At 42.3% G+C, this 19403-nt stretch overlaps 1 protein-coding gene across 1 annotated transcript in view; it reads left to right on the top strand.

Moving 5' to 3' along the window:
* Positions 1 to 19172, top strand: part of APBB1IP (amyloid beta precursor protein binding family B member 1 interacting protein) — a 42197-nt gene extending 23025 nt beyond the window's left edge. The window contains exons 8-13 of the mRNA XM_010228048.2: positions 764 to 907; positions 4291 to 4401; positions 15381 to 15479; positions 16395 to 16512; positions 16670 to 16758; positions 18554 to 19172. Coding sequence (XP_010226350.2) covers positions 764 to 907; positions 4291 to 4401; positions 15381 to 15479; positions 16395 to 16512; positions 16670 to 16758; positions 18554 to 19114 — 1122 coding nt within the window. The 3' untranslated portion in view covers positions 19115 to 19172. The remainder of the gene's footprint in view (positions 1 to 763; positions 908 to 4290; positions 4402 to 15380; positions 15480 to 16394; positions 16513 to 16669; positions 16759 to 18553) is intronic.
* Positions 19173 to 19403: the final 231 nt, after the last annotated feature.

The following is a 19403-nucleotide window of genomic DNA, read 5'->3' as shown; positions in this document are numbered from 1 at the left end:
AAATCTAGAGTTATAAGATATATAACTTAAAAACTTATATGTTTTTATAAAAAAAAATATATCACAGCCCTCCTGGGCTTTGGTAAAAGTTTAGGAAATTATGCTGTTCTCAGGGTGCCTAGGGATTCCCCTTTCCAAATCGGTATCTGATCATGCAGGCACCAAATCTCAGCCAGCAGAAGTCTTGGTAACTTTTAAATGAAAACATGAGTTGTGTTGGCATTAAAAATGCTCAGCAGTAGGTCCTTCAAGCAAAGGAGTGTATATGTTCAAAGAGTGTTTATGATGCATTTGAAACTGAAAGCAAACACTGAGGGGGGCATTTTTCTCTAGCTATTCCAGCTATCTAAAGACAATCTCTGAAAAAATATTTCTCCACAGAACCTATAGATACAGCAGCAGTGAAAAAGCAACAGCAGTGATACCAAGTGTTCTCTTCTGCTGCCCCCACTGAGCACATCTTTGTCTAGTTAAAACCTTTGGTAGTTCTTTTGCTAGACCTTTCAGAGAGCACAGTTTTTGCAGACCTTCTCTTCCAGTGTGAGCACCCAACTTGCACAGCCGGGTTACCACATTAGTCTGGAAAACTTTAATTTGCCTGTCCAAGGTAATCAGCTCTCTTATAACTGCATTTCGCATATTCATACATTCACTGTCACAGCGAGTATCTTTTTTTTTTTAAGGGAGCATTTTTTTCTGCTATGTATTAATAGAGTCTTGTTTAAATCCATTTCTTTTGTGTAATATTATTCTTGTCACATAGGAAAGCTTCTGCGGGACATCTGTCATTGTGCCAGAGCTTGAAGGGGCCCTTTATTTAAAAGAAGATGGAAAAAAATCCTGGAAGAGGCGTTATTTTCTTCTACGGGCTTCTGGAATTTATTATGTACCCAAAGGAAAAACCAAGGTCAGGAAGCAAAATAAGCCTTTTAGCAATAAAACAATTCATGGAGGTGAAAGTGAAGAACTCCCAAGGTGACATTTTAAGAGGAGCATCCGATGCCTCTAAGAGTTTTTTATTGCTGCTGTTTTAACTTTGGCCACACCACTTGTGCAAATATTAGAGTGTTGTCACTGAATCCTGTCACGTTTCCCTCCTTTTGATTTCTATGCATGGATAAAAGCATTAATGAAATAGCGATCCTTCAGAAGTCAATGGGGGAAAAGATAAACAACACAGCGCCCGCAAGTTGGTGTTATGCTGCAAATAATGCTTCACTTATGCAGCTTCCCTGTGGAGGAATTGCAGATGTTTTAAAAATTTTCAAGTAGAGTCATTTCTTGTTCAGAAAAAAAAGAGGAATCTGATTTTGTTTGATAAGAACTTTCTGCGCTACTAACCACCATGTAGAAATGCCACTCACCTTTTTTCTAGTGATCTTTACCTAGAGAATATGCTGTGTCTTTTACTGCTTTTTCCAACTGCCCTTTGTGTAGAAAGAGGTGAGACACAGGCAGGCACTTGATAGAATTAAATGCTCTGACATTCAGTGTTGCGGCGTGTTTGAAGGGCCTGAGTGGCCAGCCCCGGGAAGCGAAGCGGTCCCGAGCGTGCTGCGCGTGAGGGCTGCCGGGGGCGCGTTTCCATGGGGCAGCTGGGGTGGCTGCTTTGCGACTAGTGCATCATTTTTACTATTTTGCAAAGCGTTACTGCTTACAGCTCTGTGAGTGCTTCAGATTTGCTGTAGATGGGAATTCTAGTGCTGATGGTAGAGGATTTCTAGTGCTGATCACTGTTACGATCTGTGCTGTGAGACTTTTCTGCCATTCCCTGACTGAATCACAAGGAAGAAAAGGAAGTAGTTCATGGCTCACAGAGGCATTCAGTGCTGCTGCTCCAGGAACCTGTGTTTATAACCAAACCTCAGTGAAGCACAGATCTAGATTGCTTTGCTACTTTCACAGCAATTTATTGTGACTTTACTTGACCCTGGTACAATGTCTTCAAATCATTCTGCACACACACACCATCTTATTAATTAGGAATTAGGACTCTATTTGGAAAGCTGTTAAGAGAGGAAAGAGCGTATGAGGGGTCAAATGAAAAGGCCATATAGGACATGTCATTGTGCCCTGCCACCCCCGGTGGCCGGCAGCAGGGTGCCTCAGCAGGATGAGCAGGTACTGATATTTCCCCCACCTTTTTTGCATCCTGCAGTGACTTTCCGTCATAGTTGAGATAAGGAAAGTGCTTTGCTTTTTCAGCTGCTGTTCTGCAAATGTAGGGTCAGGATGGAGTTACGCAGCCCCCTGGAACAGCCGTTTGGGCTGAAGACTTTATTGCCTGCCAGTCACTGCACTTCTCTGCCACCCGGTCTACAACTAAGCTGTAGTAAGGAATGGTGGGAGAGCTGGGAACCCACCGCCTTGCCAGCCCAGCCAGGCACAGTGGCATAGGACCTTGCCTCAAGTTCTTTAGGAGAGCGTCACAGCTCTTTAAGATGGTTCTGTTCGCTTCAGTAGCAGCTTCAGCAAAAGGATGCAAACATCCACGCATCAGCCAGCCCAGAGAAAGACTCGTAGCCCAAATCTACACTTAATGTGATTTAAGCTGATGAATGGGCCCTGTGTGGGAAGAACTGGGGCTGAGGTACAGATCTCTTTTAGGGAGACAGTAAGCTCTGGTAGGTGAGCAGGGTGCTGGGTGTTCACATCTCAGAGCCCTACGGCAGGACCCTGCAGAGGGGCTGGAGTCTTTCATTGAGGTACAGAAACAAACACCTGGTGGACAATAATATCTCCAGCTGCTGCAGCTGTTTAGAAATTAATCTTATAATCATGTTTTTTTATTTATTTATTTTAAAAAAAAAGCCCTAAGAATTCTGGCATACCTTGGGCACTTTGTGTTGGCTATAAAAACATTGCAGACCTTTGAAAATGCAGAGACACTTTCACATAATTTTGCAAGCATGCTTTCTTTAAAAAAAAATGAGGCACCCATCAGCATATTCATATTAGTTTCTTTCTTCAGCATTAATCTACTTGCATCTAATTAAAAAAAAATGTTGCTAATGGACAGGACCACAAAACAGCTGAACTTAAATTGCAGACACAATTTTAAAAGTAATTTCTGTTAATTATATTCTTTTGACTGGTCATGTTAAAATTGCAGAGTAGTAGCAATAAGTGCCTTTGATTGCCCCTTGCATGAAAATTTGTTCCTTACTTAGAAGAAAATACCTGCATGCACAGTAATTTCCAGAAACAGGTTCCTAAAGGAAAGGAGCAATTCCTTATTATATAGCATGGATTTGAGCATGCTAAGGAACTTGCAGTGTTGGAAAATCGCAGTCAGTGACAAAATCACATGAACTTCAGGGGGGCCTGTGGTGATAGAGAAGCTCTATCTAGGTAGAATATGGAGATTTTCCTCTCCTCCAAAATCTTGCCAGCAAACCCAGTTGACTGCAAATTTATAAGTGCATTGGCATAAATAAACTCCCCTGAAGGGTGTATCTTAATAAAATTAACAATAAGATTAAAAACGGCACAGAAGACTCATCATATGCTGAAATATGACCTTGGCCTTAGCAATATAGAGAGATAGAGAGAGTAGAGAGAGCGATGGGATTTATTCTTTTTTTTTTTCCTACAATTTTAAGGTTAGTCATTTAGCAATGACATGGCCATTTTTGCATATCCCTCCAGAAGATAGAAAAGGGTTGCTTTGTAGCAGAATTCTTCTGTACAGAAAAGCATGCCAGCAACAGACACCTTGTTACTTCAGCAACATACTATGAACTATGAAATATTATGATAAACAGAAAAGGAATGATGCCAGGAAATTTGAGAAAATTCAAAGCAGAACACTTGAGATGTGAGCTTATTCCCTAATGAGAATTTGCATTTGTTACAAATATGAAGGAAAAACAAGCTCCTAATGCAATTTAGAACCCAAATTTAGAAACCCCAACCTTCTTTCTCCCCTCAGAACTCTAAGAACTTGATTAGGTCTACATATGTATTAAAGTTATTAATATTTTTCTTCTATTCAGTCTTATTAATCTTTAACCAAAACCTGCACACAAAGCACTGAAGCACAGCAAAATCAGAACAACAGCAAAGTGTTGCCATGTTACATGTTATACCCAGTGTGTACTGACCCCTTCCAGTTGTTAGATTAACAATGCACACGGTTCAAATTCAGTTTTCCTTAGTCACCTCCATGACAAAAAAAAAAAAAAAAAAAAAAAAAACCAGTGTGACTGCATTTTAGAAACAGTCCTTCAATGAGTCTTGCATCAAGGTCTAATTCCTTCTAACCAGGGTGTGCTTGGTTTTCATTTGCAGACATCCCGGGATCTGGCGTGCTTCATTCAGTTTGAGAATATGAATGTTTATTATGGTACTCAGCACAAAGTGAAGTACAAGGCACCTACAGATCACTGCTTTGTCTTAAAGGTAATGTGCAAGAAAAGGTTCTGCAAATATCATACACCAGTTCTGTCATATGCGAACAACTTAACTGCAAGGACCCTTATATTTTATGGGATAGAAGGACTTCCGCAAAATTCTGGCTATTTTCTAATCCAGTTTGTTCTTGATCAGCAGTGTTACTTAAGAATGCTTTTAATTTTAATGACTGGTAATCCTGTAGTGCATGGTGTGGTCATAACTATTGAATAATTTCTGATGAAAAATCTTGCAAAAGTACACATCTTAGATTGCGGATTTCATAGCAAAACTGCCTGTGGGAGGAGAACAAAGGCTTTTGTCCAAGCACTTGTGTGATCCCGTAGCTGCTGCCGCAGTGGCACTGCTGCCACTCCTGCTGGTAACAGGTAAATAGCCCAGGAATTCTGCCTTCCTCGGGGGGAAAGGAACAGAAATGCAAGGTTTCCCCGTAGCTCCAGCAAGCAGGAACGGTGCTGTGTGGCTCCCTGCAGTACTGTATGCAGGGATCACCTTAGAGTAATTAGGTCTTGATCATTATCTATCATTCATGAAGATTTTAGAATACAGTGGAACTGCTGTGTGCAAGACCGAAGATAATCTTGTTGCTGCTTCTGTATCCAAATGCTTTGCAGTGCAAATAAGATGTGGAGAACACAGCATCTTGCCAGCTCAGAAAATAGTCTCAGGAAACAGATAGACATAAGAGGTCACTTATAAAACCACATTTCTGGTTGTAGCTGCACATTTATAGCACTTTTTGTACAGTTTCAAAATGTTTGCTGGCCCAATTTACACCTGGCCAAGCAGAAGTGGTTTATAGACTCAGACCAATTTTCTGCAACAGATGTATCTAATTACCAGAGCGGAGATGTTTAACTACTGCAGATCTCCACAAATGTCACTGCAAAAAAAAAAAAAAAAACTGTATTCTTATTTGTAAAAAGTGTTGCCCTTTCTGAAGTCAACAGACTTCAGACTGTTCAGACTGTTCAGACTTCTGAAAATCACAAGCTTTTAATTAAAATAAAAGAAGAAAAAGGAAAGTCAATTAAAAAAAATGGGAAAGCTGATTTTCTAAATCTTTGGGACCAGAGGTGTCCTTTAGATCTTGGTACAAGATTCCATATGAAACAGGTGACTGTGGTCAAAGGAGTATTTCAATTTAAGTGTTTTTAAAATTTGTCCATGTATTTGTCTAGATGAAAATAAGATAACTATCTTATTCATATCAGAAGCATGATTTTGGAAGCCTTTGTAGCAATGTGCTTAACTGCTCATAGTCGGTGGGAATACTTCATGGACTTCTACCATGTTTTCTGAAGAATGATATGCTATAAATCAGAGCTTACACAGAAAAAAACAGTTACCGCTAAGCTAAAATACTTGTTTCATCGAATGTCTGATGTCACCATTATAAGTGCAAAACAAGATCAAAAGCCCACTAAGGAAAACTGTATGTGTGATTATAAATGCCTGAAAGGTTTATAGATGCCTGAAACATACTTAGCAAAAATATTTGCTGTGATGTTTCCAAAATGTGTTTTTGGTGTACTAAAATAAACATCATATTGATGAGCTCATTTTACCTAAAGAACACTAATTTGTGGTGATTGGATTATGTTACGGTGATTGTGCTTCATTTTAATTCCCCCAAGTCAACCTTTGGTAGATTCCTGACTGGCTCAGTTTTAGACTTGATTGAAACTTGCTCCTTTAACAGCTCTCTCTTGCAGTGGCAAGGGTTGGTAAGGAAGAGTAGGGAAACAGATATGCTCAAGTCTTCTGCTGTTTCAAAAGTCTGAGCTTCCCATTTGGGAGCAATGGAGAGTTTCATATCATTTTTGTGCATTAATTTGAGTTTTATATATACTCTTCTGAAGACATGCAGCTGAGATAGATAAGTTCTGTCTTTCTTCTATTACCTTTGGAGGGTGGAGTTGAGGATTCAATATTTCTTGAGGTCTGTGGGGTGAGCAAAGCTAGATATCGCTGTCTCTGAGCGGATGCTTGGTGACACAAAAGTGTGTGGTGAAGGCAAAGAGCAATTTATTACTCTTAGTCACATTTTCTTCCTGTCTGTTTTCACAAGGAAGTATCCCAGAAGAAAATATCTCTCTTGCTGGGAGTCATTTTTTCTGAGACGGCAAGGAAAACAAGCCATCATCCTTGAGATATTTCTCGTCTTGCCAAATTATATGAATAAACTCCTCAAAATGAAATGATAGTACTTCTGCAGGCAGGTGTAATGAGCACAAGGCAGTAGATTTAACAGGTAAAAATTTATCTTCATTATCTTGATAACCTCATGATTCTGGAGAAATTCGGTTGCCCAGCTTAGTCCAGGCCAGAATGAAACTTCTCCAGAGCCAAAGCACACACAGACTGTGTCCTCTGCTCTTCCCCTGCCCTGCGTGGGTCTCAGCATAGCGAGCTCTGCTGAACTTCTCTTCCAGCTACCTCTTCCTTTCAGCCACGCTTAGCAGTTTCAGCAACATCTTGCTTCTGTGCAAGCCAGAAAATTCTGCTAAGTTCAGAACCAGACACATTCTCCCAGCTTTCAGCAACGAGTTGAAAAAATACTGTTTTTATTTCTGACCTTGCTGGTTAAGTTCATTGGCATCCTTATTTAAAGAACACTGGAAATGTTCTTTGTTCATTCAAAGGGTAGCAAATGGTCTCAGTTGGAGACAGATATGACCTTGTGCTTAAACGAAGCATCCCTTCTTTTCTTTTTTAGTCCTCATTTGAATAATGAGCCCTCTGGACAAATAACTGGGCTAAAACAAATAAAAATTGTATCTACCTCCAAGGGTGCAACATTTGCACCTGCCTCCTGTCTCTTAATACTGGGGAGAAGAATTACTACATTTCTTTTCACCTCCTCCCCAACCTCAGTCATCTCTGTTTTTATGAAGGGAAGAATCCTCAAGAGGGATCATATGAGAGCATTCCTGACATTTTTGCATCTATATGCAAGGGACTGTCAAGAATTTCTGGAAAAGAGGAACCCTGTAACCAGTCCTAACTACAACCCTCGTGACATGGTTTTTGCTAGAATAGCTACCTGTCCCAGCCAACATACACAAAATGTACGTAAGGGCAAAGCCAGTGAGGGGGCAGCTCCCCTGCTCTATTCCTTTCTTGATCTAGCTGTTTAATTTCAACTTCAGTTGTGGTAGCTGGGCTAAGTAGCTGGTCCTAGCTTGGGTGCTGATAGTTGAGCGCTAGTTTAACAGCAACAAGATGATGCTCATCATGGGCTGGTTGCTTTGATACTTAGCAACTGGGCTTCATTTTGCAGCTCGAAGTGTTGGCAGCTGCACTCAGCCTGGCCAGTTTAAACTAGTGCAAACGCAAACACTCTGGGCTGCAGATTCATCCTGAGGATGCTCCTCTTGCAGCCAGGGAATCAGTGCTCATTACCTGTAATATCTTCCTGCAACACCAGCACTTTGGTGTGTATCCTTTAGCTCAGGTCAAAAATGGAGGATTTTTTGCATGTTAAGTATGAAGACACTGAGGAGATAATGGAGAAAAGGGAAAATTCAGCTAGATATTCAGCTGGAAAATCAGCTAGAGAATGCATCTCAATGTCTACAACAAAGGAGAAGACACTTTGCTCATGTCACTCAGGAGTTTAGTTCAGTTTCCTTTCATGGGCAGAAGGAAGCCCAGCTGGGAGGGCTCATCAGCGTGGACCAGGGCAGGGTCCCCTGTAGCTCTCCCTGTGCAGCAAAGCAGAGCCCATGTGGCTCATCCTGCAGTCAAGTGCACAGGACAGTGCAGAGGCTCCAGCGGAGCTGGATTTCAGGAATCTTAGGCTTTGGGGCAAATATAAATCTTGAAGAACTTTTTTATTTTTCTAATAATCACGTTGTCTGTGGTGAGCTATAACTCTTTTAAATTGATTGATCAGTGCCAGTGGCAAACAAGCCTCCCTCCCTCAAAATAGTCCCCCTCTTAAAACAAAACAAACACAAAACAAGATGAAAACCCCTCAAGATATTAAAAATAGATCATCTGAATGAAATAAACATTCTGACCCTGTAAACATGCAGATTCTTCCTGTTTTCCACTCAGCCTAAACATGACATGAAAATATACCCATCCTTCACTTTTGACATGAGATAAAATAGATCTTTCCGTAGTATAGACGCATTGGTTCAATGGAACAGTAATATCATGGCCGGAGGAAGACACCATGTACCTCTGTAGGCAGAAAGGAGAGAAGGAAAGGGCAGCCGAGGGCGGAGGAAGACCCCCTCTAAAACCAGCATCTCTTCAGGTTGGGCTGTCTCTGCTGCCCGCAGAGAGGAGAGCGGAGCCAGTGGCTCCCAGCTGTCCCTGCCACCCATGGAGGTGGATGGTCGCTCTGGAAAGAGAAATAGAAAGTGAGCAGAAATCTCCTTCCACAGAAGTAATTTTTCACAGCACAGCAAGTGCACAAGCTGGAGTGGTTTGGTTCCTCACAATGTCACTTGCATTTACAAATGCTAATTTTTATTCACAGATTCCCTGTAGATCTTCTTTTTCACCATCTACTACATCACTGGGGGAATGCTGTGGAACTGAATGTGACCTGCTGTGGTTTGTTTCATATTCTGAGGCTGAAATCAAGAGATTCCGCTTTGAAGGAAGGCAGCTGTTCATCTTGCTAGTGACAATTTCCATTGCACTGAGTAGAAATAGTGAACATAGAAAAATGCAAAGTCTGTTTTGGGTGTCAAGTGTGGAGAGGGTGCGTGCATGCATGTACACGTATGCTAGTTCAGGAGCTGGTTTTGTTGTGTTGTGCTTAAAATGCTTCAAAGCAGACAAAAAGCAAGGTAATCTATATGCAAATTTGCTGGTTTAGCCAGTCTGATGTGCCAGTGACAAAGAGTGAATTTAATTATAGTTTATTGGTGCTGGTTGTGCTTGAGTAATCTGGAGGTAATGGTGCATAATGCTGAATTAATCTAGGATGAAAAAAAATTGGTTTCCTGGGGATAAACTGAGACAAAGGCAGATCATCCGCTATTTTCACAGATGGGTTCCTGTGCATTCTATACAGCTAAATTTTCCTGGTGTAATTTGGAAACAACCAAATTTTTTTAAAAAAATGTAATGATCCACAGAATTTTAAAAATAATTCTTCAAGAAAACAGCTTCTGTTTGCAACAGTGAGGTTATGACAGCAGGTGATTTGGTGCTTAGTTGCTCCATTGCTCATTCCTTCCTCCTCACACTCCATGTGCCCCCTTGCACACTGAGTATGTACTCGGTATATTCAACACCGTGGCATCTAAGAAGGTAGAAGGGATTAGCAGTGGTCGAGACAGAAGACGGGGGAAGAAGAACAGGTGATTAGCACAGGAAACAAGGACATACAATAAATTTTTTAGTTCTTTATGTGAAAGGTTTGGAAAGTATTGCAAAGAATGATTCCTTACAGTAAGACAGTAGCTGGTTCAGCTGTATGGTTCATGTACACGTCTTCAAATGATCAGGTAAGCCTGGTCATTGTAATGCAGGGAGGGATAGCAGCAGAATTTGACTGCATTTAGCAGCAGGCAGTAGATTGGAAGCAGTTTGGAGTGATTTTTTTTCAAAGCTGCTGAGTATTGATTCTACTTTCAATCAAAGGAGTTGTAAGCTTTTCCAAGAAGCAAGCTCAGAATAGCAGAAGCTCGTCATCAGAGAGTAAGGTATCCAAAACCAGTCACCATTTTTGAAAATTTGGCCCAAAGTCAAAGTTCTCATCCAAAACTAGTCACTTATTTTATATTTCTGGCCATTGTTTCTGCCTCAGGGAGTGCGGAATGATTCATATATTTTTGGGCAAGGAATCTAACAAAACGCATGAGTAACTTCAGTTTACTTTTCATCTTCCATGTTGAAAGAAGGTGAAGTAAGAGAACATTTTATTAGGATAATCTCTGATTTTGTGCACACACAGTCTTACTGCTTTTAGTCATTTGTTTTGGCACGAACTGTAGAAACCACATCTTTTAGTTCCCATTGCTTTAGGTTTTCATTCAGTGTGTTCTATCTTGTTTTCCTTAGGCAGAGAGTTTACTTTATATCTGAAAATGTAATCAGAGCACAGATATTTTTTAAACCTCTCAAGAAAAAAAAAAAGCTCTTTATATTCAAGTGCTTCTGCTTTCTTTATCTATAGACAGTTGATACTTGTAAAGGAGACAGTAAGTCAAGGGAGAACACTCAATTCTGTTGCAAACCCTTTCACTGCTTCTCGAACCTCAGAGCGTTACACAGTCTCACTTTTGAGGTGTTCAAGCCTTAGTGAGTAACTGGCAGATGTCCAACATTTCCAAAAATCAAGCCAGATTTGCACCTGTGTCTGTTTATCCAGCCCTAAAGTATCATTGATGCTGCCAATTCATCAATATTGAGAGCTTTGACATCCAGAAAGGAAAAGGGCATTGCAGTTAGACTATATTACATTTCAATGTCTATATGATTGCTTTCTAAGTGTTATGCCACAGGAAATTCTTTTCCTGTGAGAAAACATTAGGGGTCTTTTTGTACTTGCATATGGCCAGTTTTCATCCAAACTGTGACTTTTGAGGTGAATGCTATTTCAACATATTTCTTCATAATTCATTTTCATGTCAGATATTTCAGAGGTAAAGGGAATAAGCCCCCTCAGATAGTATATTTTCACTTTGCTGCCAGATGAGTGTAATGAGCATTTCTGGACACAGTATGCACCATGTAACAAAATAATAAGTAATTTCTTTCTCTCTATATGTGAGGCATACTCACGTTAGTGTTATTTTTCTAAAGAAATGGTATTTTCTCACATTATCTTGTCATGAATGACATTGCTATGACCTCTGCTATTCTCACAAAGAGGTTATTACAGGCACTATACATCTAGCTTAGCAAAAAAAGGGGGGGGAGGGGGGCATCCATAGGGACCAGACCTGCTTACCTCTGTATGATGTACTAAACAACCCTCCTGCTACTCAGGAGCTTTGAGATGAGGAATTTGTTTTATATGGATCATCACATCAAGTTGTTATTTCCTGGGACTGAATATTGTCCCACTTCCTTTCTGAACAGATCATACTGAGTCAGCACTTTATGCACTATCTAATGAATTTTGCATGTCACCTGAGGTTTTTGTTGGAGACCTGAACTTGTAATACTCCTGGTCAGCAGCAGAGACTTCCATCACTTGTGTAGACAGAACAGTTTCACTGCTTCCCAGATGAGTAAGTTGTTGAAGGGACATTCATGTGACAATCTTTAGCTATAAAATTATACTTTCCTATCCAAAGTCGCATGCTTCTTGTACCTAAAATCCATGGGAAGCCAAATATGTCCATTTGAGCTGCTTTGTAACAATCTCTTAAAGGTATGAAGCTTTAGTGTTGATCCTGGTGCTTCTGCTGATCAGTCTTATGGCCCAGCTGTGTGTGGATGTGCAGGAGGCCTGACCCAAAGCCCAGTGAAGATTATTTGTTATTATTTCTGTTGAGTTATTTGCAGCCTAGCTCAGTGGGCTATCGGTCCAGTACAAAGTTGTATTTTATGGATCATAGGTAAAGTTACCCATAAAAAAGAGTCAGTGCCAAAAACTTTTTTTCCCCCCTGAAAAAGTGACTCTTAATGTGGTTCTTAGCTGACTAAGAAACAAGACTATCAGGAAGGCTTTGCGGCATGTGGATCCTAATTGACAGAATATACTTGTGACTGCATTTAATCATGGTTGCTGATTGGAGTAATTTAATCAAGCCTTACTGGTGAGTATCAGTAGTTAAGATAGATTGTCCTAGCAGAGAGGACCTCAGAGGAATGACTGAGGCCAGGAGTCTGCAGGCTGCAAAAGAGGTGACTTTTCAGGGATGTGGTGCAGGTTTCTTGGCTCGTGAGCAGCATGGAGAGGCAGAGCTAGTGGTCATCTGCTCAGTGTGTCTTTCAGGACAAGAACATTAAGTGAAGGATTAGTAGCATCCAGATTCAGAGCAAATTTAGATGGTTCTCCATAGACCATGTAGTAGACTTGTGAAATTTTTTGCTAAAAGTTGTTGTGGATGCCAGAAGTTTATTTGGGCTCAAGAAAAGACTGGAATACCTCAAAGCCCATGAACAATCCAAATACATATAAACCATTTCCTACCCAGAAAATTCCCTGAGCTGAAAACAGTTGCGAGAAGGGAGAGTACTGAGAAGGAAGTATCATGTGAGTTTGTCCTGTTTTCCCCCGCTTACACCACTGTCAGAGTCAGGATACTGGACTCAGGGGCCTTTGATCCAACCCAATACGTATGAGATTTTGGCGGGCTGCCCCAGCAGGGAGACTTGCAGTAGCCCCTCGAGATCCTCGAGGCAGGGCTGTCTGACACGGCTGCCTACCTTGCTGTGCACCGTTTCCTCCTCTGCCTTTTTTATGCAGTGTGCACTTTCTCCCAAATGTTTGCATGAAATATCTATTAAATTATGGATAAATGCCTTCCTTTTAATTTTAATAAAATGCTGTTGGTAAACATGTTTTTTGAAAACTAGGGGACAATAGTCAGTCTTAAACTCTTCTTAGTTGTGGTGAGAAAGGAGAAGTAAATCCTTGCTTTAACATTTTGAAAGCTTCTGATGCCATCTGCTGGGTTCAGTGTGACACAACACATTAGAGCAAGATTGGTAGCGCTGGTTGAAAAGAGCATGAAGAGTTGCATTGATCCAGGTTTGTGGTCTCTTTCCTGGTTCTTTTGGGTCAGTTGGTGGTAAGGCAGTCCACAACCATGAGACATATGGGGCTACATGGATATGTGCGTTCTTATAGTTTCTTTTTAATGATGCTGTTAAGGATTACTTGTCTAATGGTTTTCACTGTGCTTGGTCACTCTATAGCAAGATGATGGAAGAAAAGAGGTTGTTGAAGTGTGCTGGCTGCTGTGCAGGAGGGGATGCTGCTCTGAGCAGCGAAGCAGCTGCCTGAGGCATGGGTCCCATGGCGCAGACATGGGCTCTGCTCTGCAGTTTGGATGCCTTGGGGCAATGGAGTATGAGATGTCCCCAGGCTGCAGCATGAGATGTCCCTAGCTCCCAACCTGGGAGTGCTCATGAGCAAGCCAAAAGGGTAAGGTAGCTCTGGCCAGAGGACTGAAAGTGGTCACATATTTATAGTGCAACGCAGATGGCCAGCTGTGCATCTGGAGAGAACTGTGAATTCAACTGTGACCATGTTCCTGTGACCTGTGTGAGCTGCTGGGTTCAAATACGAAGGGAGTTTTTAAGTAGTTACCCACAGAACTGACTTGGGATGGTGGCGTTGCTGTGAGTTCTCGCTGCAGAAATAACCTCATCACATCCATGGTATTTTTGCACGTGCTCCAGAGGTTGGCGGTGCAGATTTTGGCTTCAATACTGCTTTGTGCAACCCCATCCTCTCTCCCATCGCTGGCTGCTCATGCCCTTTGCATGCCACAGGCCACCCTGGCCACATGCTGTGTGGCAGACCCTGCTGCACGCTGCCGAGTTAAAAAAAAAATCCTCTAGAAAAAAACGGGTTGTTTTTAACCCAGCTCAGTTCCTTTTTTCAGTTCACCGTGCGGCCTCACGAGCAGTTGGGCGAGCGCGGGCCGGGGAGGCCTGGTGTCCGCAGCGCTGCGGGAGCAGCAGGGCCGCGGCCCAGAGCCAGACCTCGGAGCTCAGCGCCGCCTCCGAAACCGCTCGCCCAGCTCTGGCCAGGGCTGGTGTCAGCGTCGGGGAGGTGCCAGGCGCTGTGAAGGGACGTCTGGGTGCCAAGGGAGGTCCCTCACGGGGGAAGGGAAGCCCGGGCCATCAGGCTGCACATGCAGCTCTGCGCGGCTGCGAAGGACTGTGCGGCTCCTGGGGCTTAATGATATATAGAAAACACGGGTCCTTCCACCTTGTTGAGGGGAAATGAGATTGGAATTTTCTACTGCTGAGGCACAGAAGAAAATGTTCACCTGTGGTGAATCCTCAGAGTGTATTTAAGTTGCACTTTGTTTCACTGCGCACTTAAAATTTAAAAGAATATTAATCATATTGAATACCTCAATGGAAGGTAATGAACCCTTTGGCTTTGGTTTTAGTTTTTTTTCCTATATATCATGAGATAGCCATGTAAAATGCCATCCATGAATCCATCCATGCCTCTGAAATCTTACAGCCTTCCCTGCTGGAGCGCCCAGAGTGAATTCCTTCTGAATCATAGTGAGGATGCTCAGTTTGCAGGCAAGGAGTCAGCCCGGCATTTTGGTGGCTTTTGAATCACAATAATATGTTGCTACATAAATATCATGATATGCTGAGCAGTAATGGAGACAGGTCCCAGGCTGCATCAAAAAGAACCAAAGATGTTTAAGAAACGCATGTTTTTCTGAGCAGCAGTTACTTCTGATAGGGTTGCATTCTGAACAATCCTGTAGCTACAGCATGCAGCAGTTTTACAAAATTGTTTACAGCAAGAGCAAAGTAGAATAAAAACTTGGAGGAATAATGCTAGAACTAGACCCAAATGAAGGCAGTAAAGAGAAATTCTGTTTCAGCTGAGAGTTTATGCTTATTCAAATTTAACCTGCTGTTTGAAAACTAATCATGGTCAGCTTGCAGGCTGGATGCCTTTCAGATGACGAGCCCCAGTGAGAAATGTGTTTCCTTCCAGTGTGTTTATACATTGGGTGATTGACCTTGAACTGTGACAATTCTAGACATTTTTAACCTTCATTGATGCTTTATTGACCTCTAGATCACTATTTCTGTAACCCTTGAACTCATATTATTAAGTATTAAAGTTATTTACAGCAAATACTACCAGTGATAACTCACATGTAGTTCACAATGACCATCTTTTTCATATTGTGTTATAGTCTTTTTGCTTTGCTTTTCAAATCATCTTGATGTTAGCATGGTGCCTATAGGCAATGTTCTCTCCAAAGTCATTATGATGCGTTCACATTTCTGTATTGCTACTGAACTCTGTTTGTCTAATTGCATGAATTAATATCTTTCAGCACCCTCAGATACAGAAGGAGTCACAATATATCAAATACTTATGCTGTGATGATCAAGCAACTCTGCATCGGTGGGTAACAGGTATAAGAATCGCCAAGGTGAGATTTTAAAAGTAAACTTGTTTAAATCTATTTTTTATGAAACTGTGAGGTCCTGCCTCCCTCAGATAATCTCCTAGCTGGAGATATGATTGTGCTAAGAATGGATATTTATACCGATGAAGAGAATAAGGCCATGACTGACCTTTATATTTACTAGATGCTCCTGTACACCCAGTTATGAGCATGTTTTTCCCATTAACACGTAAGAGTGATTTTTGTAGTTAGAAAATTAACACACCATAATGTGGCATTATGATGCTGTGGCTAAAGATGGGCAGCTTCTGGTCAATCCACCTGTGACATTTCTAAGACATTTCTACCCCGATTATCTGGCACAGCCTCTTCAAAAAGATCCCAATGCACAGCCCATTTTATTTAGTATAAAACACTAAGGGAGATGAGTTTATACCTATATGCAATCTGCTGTTGCTAGATATATATTCTTTTATACCAGTTCTGCTTCAATGCAAGAGCCAAGAAAGTTGTGGGGGGACAGCAAAGTATTTCGTGTTTTAGAGCTTTTTGCTCTAGAGGCCAGGACTCAACATCCAGGTCCCCAGCCTGAAAATGTAATACTTGGAAAGCACTGGAAAAGGATATTTATTGAGCATGGTTGATTTTAAAGCCATGTTTCAAGATGTTTACAGATACTGAAATGAACATACCATGTGAAAGTGATATCAGGAGGACTGCATTTGACCATAGGGATTAATGGTTTTTTTTTTTTGTGCTGGTGTGGAGATGCTTTGCACCTGGTCCTACAGAGAGACAGCGACAACACTTCTAGACACGGCTACTTTTTAACAAAGCTGGGCAGGAAGAAGAGGGTCAGAAAGGTTGTCTGAGAGCAGAAGGAATGCTTGGCCTATCTTAAGCTTGACACCAAGTCGTATTGTTTCGATTGCATTGCAGTATGGCAAGACACTATATGATAACTACAAAAGTGCAGTGAAGAGAGCTGGCATCGGCCCTCGGTGGGCAAATCCAGGGACGATGGAACCAGCGGTGTCCACAGGATCCTTACCAACAGGTACCAATGCTGGCAGAACAGTTGAAACCACGGATTAAATACACTGGACTACGTGCAGGCATAAAACAAAGGAGAACAAAACTGTTATTCACAGTTTTGGTTAACAGCACAAAAACGTAACCCTCTTTTCCCTCCCTCTTCTTTGTTTTGGTCACAGATTCTGTTCAGGCAAATGGACGGATTCCCCAAATTGTTCCTCCTTCCAGTGCAGAGTTTTCAGAGGAGAAGAAAGAGGATACATCGGAAGTACAGGTCAGCAGATACCCGTGGTGAACCAGTTCTATTTCACTAAGGAACCATTTCCTCAGGCTTGTTGTTCTTTATCACCATCTTCTCCCTCCAAGTGCTGTGCTGAGGATTTGGCCCCTGCAGAGTGGCTGGCTCCCTGCACCTTCTCCTTCCTCGTGCTCTACACGCTGCAGCACAGGGTGCATAAGGGCACAGCAGCCGCTGCTCCCCTCCTTCAGAGCGAGCAGCTGGGAGTCTGTGTAGCAGCAACAGGGGAATGTTGCCTGAGACAGGCTCAAAGGGTCTTCGCTGCCAGAACCTTGGTGCCATTTTCAGTCTTTACCAGAAAACATAACATAAAAGCTTCAGCACCAGTTTTTAGCAGGAAACACTGTATATGTCTGAAGATATGCATGTAAGAGGGAGGAAGTGTAGAAGGACAAACACTACACGTCTTCATTACAGTATCATTTTAAATTTCATTTACAGAAGGAGTAGATGCACTCCTAAATTATGCTCCAAATGTTGCCCACTTGCTCCCTCTCCAACTTAAAATTTATCAGAAGATACAGTGTGAGGACTTCAAAAACATACACATGTACTACAGAAAAAAAAAGTGTTTATTTGTAGTTGGTTATTCATTTGTATCCCTCCATCTTGCATAAAGATCAGGACAGGACAAGCAAAATCATAAACTCCTAGGATTTCTCTGTCACTTCTATAATGTGTCCTACATGTCTTGTTTCTATCCTTTAATTCCGTCTTTAAAACATTCTTTACTCTGAACTGTACTCTTGAATACACTGTGTTCTCAGAATTCAGGCAGCAATTTCCTCTTCATTTAGTCTAATTTATTTGCTTCTTTCTAGACAAGGAGAGAGACAGCAAGAAAAGGCAAGTGGGCTGTACATAGCCTATTCCTGAATTAGTCAATAGTGCCGACCACAGGGTTGCAGAGCGCTTTTCTCTAGCGGAAGCCAACATGTTGCCTTCTCTGGTCGCGCTTTCTGCGAGCCTTGGACCAAAGGATGCAGTTGAAGTCTTTCAGGGTACACTGTGTTACAGCTGGAGCACTAAGCTAGTGAGGTTTAAGTTGATAAAATAGCATAAATAGAACTGAATGTAGTACACGAGAGGAGACTTCTGCACAGATTTACAAGAACAGATGTAAAAGCAGAAAGTGCATGTTAGTTTGCATGATTTCATGGAAATTGTGAGCAGCTACCAGCTGCCATCTGAAAATATGGAGAGAAAATTATTCTCCGAGATTGCCAAATGGGCTATATTTATCTTCAGAGTACTGACTAGCAAACACAACTCAAAAGATAAGCCACCTAAATGCTGCTGGATGTTTTAACTCATTGCTGGACTAGAGAGAGTGATCAGAGGATTTAATGTCTACTACTCTGGCAAACGTGGCTAGAACTTAATGGCTTCAGGGCTTTTTTTTTTTTTTTTGTCATTTGTTGTTCCAAAAGTGGAGGAGAGTGTGTGGGGACAGTAAATCTAGACATACTCGCTGTAATATCCCGAATTGTTTCACCTTCTCCCCATCTCATAACTGTTGTGACTAATAACCAGTTTGGCAGAGATCAGCGAGTTCCTAATCATTTCGGTTTTATCCAGATACCCAGCAGGCGCAGCTACAGAGGGAGATAGGGATATAGTGGGGAAGACTGCCAAAAGTTACAACTGTTTTTTATGTCCCCCATACATAGTTCACCTTTCTTATATTGTCACATAACTTGGGCAGGGACAGTAGTGTCTGAATGCACTGACTGTCTTGTCCTTTTATTCCTTCTGTTTGACAAAGGCCAGGCCAAATGGTGTCAACGCAGCTGGCCTTGCACAACCGGTGCTGAGGCCACAGAAACAGCAGAGTAGGAAGGGCTCTCTGCAGCCTCCTCCTCCACCTGAACGGCGCTCATCTGCTATCGCTGCTTCACCAGTTCTGCCCCCCAAAGTCAAACGAGACAGCGGCATCTTCCTAACAGATCCAGACAGCTTTCCAGCACCACCACCTTCACTGAAGATGGATTTGCCACAACCACCACCTTCACTGAAGATGGATTTGCCACCACCACCACCTGAGTTCTGTGAACCTCCTCCTGATTTTGTGCCTCCACCACCACCCTCTACCAGCAGCAGTAACGGAGATTTGCCCCTGCCGCCGCCACCTCCACCTGCCTCCAGTAAGGTGCCACCTGTGACAAAGAAACCTGTGCCACTTCCTCCAAAAAGGCAAGAAAATGCAGGACAAGATGGAGCAGCACAGGCAGCTGGGCCACCTCCAATTGGGGGTGGAGGCAAACAGGTAGATTTCATGTCTGACCTAATGAAAGCTCTTGAGAAGAAAAGGGGTAGCAGCTCCTGAACTCTGAGAGCAGATGGACTTGAAGACATAACTGTTGGTGTTTGGTGTCATGGAAGGTGGTGGGGGACGAGGCCCACCAGGAGGAAGTCTCTCCAGAGCCTCCTGTGCTCAGCCCCTACCTTGTCCCTCCAGCCTGCTCCTTCCCTAGCCATTACTACCACTGCAGCACCAGGCCCAGGTAAGGAATTGGGGATGGGCTCTCGCTGCCCTCCAGCAGGATGGGTTGAGGCAGCAGCACTTACAGCACCAGACAGCAAGTCAAGAGCACCTTCTTGTGAGTCTCACCTTG

Source organism: Tinamus guttatus, unplaced genomic scaffold (assembly GCF_059628265.1).
Source record: "Tinamus guttatus ecotype Peru unplaced genomic scaffold, ASM5962826v1 Tinamus_guttatus_pri_ptg000530l, whole genome shotgun sequence".
NCBI classification, from domain to species: domain Eukaryota; kingdom Metazoa; phylum Chordata; class Aves; order Tinamiformes; family Tinamidae; genus Tinamus; species Tinamus guttatus.
This window is presented reverse-complemented; position numbering and strand designations above follow the sequence as displayed.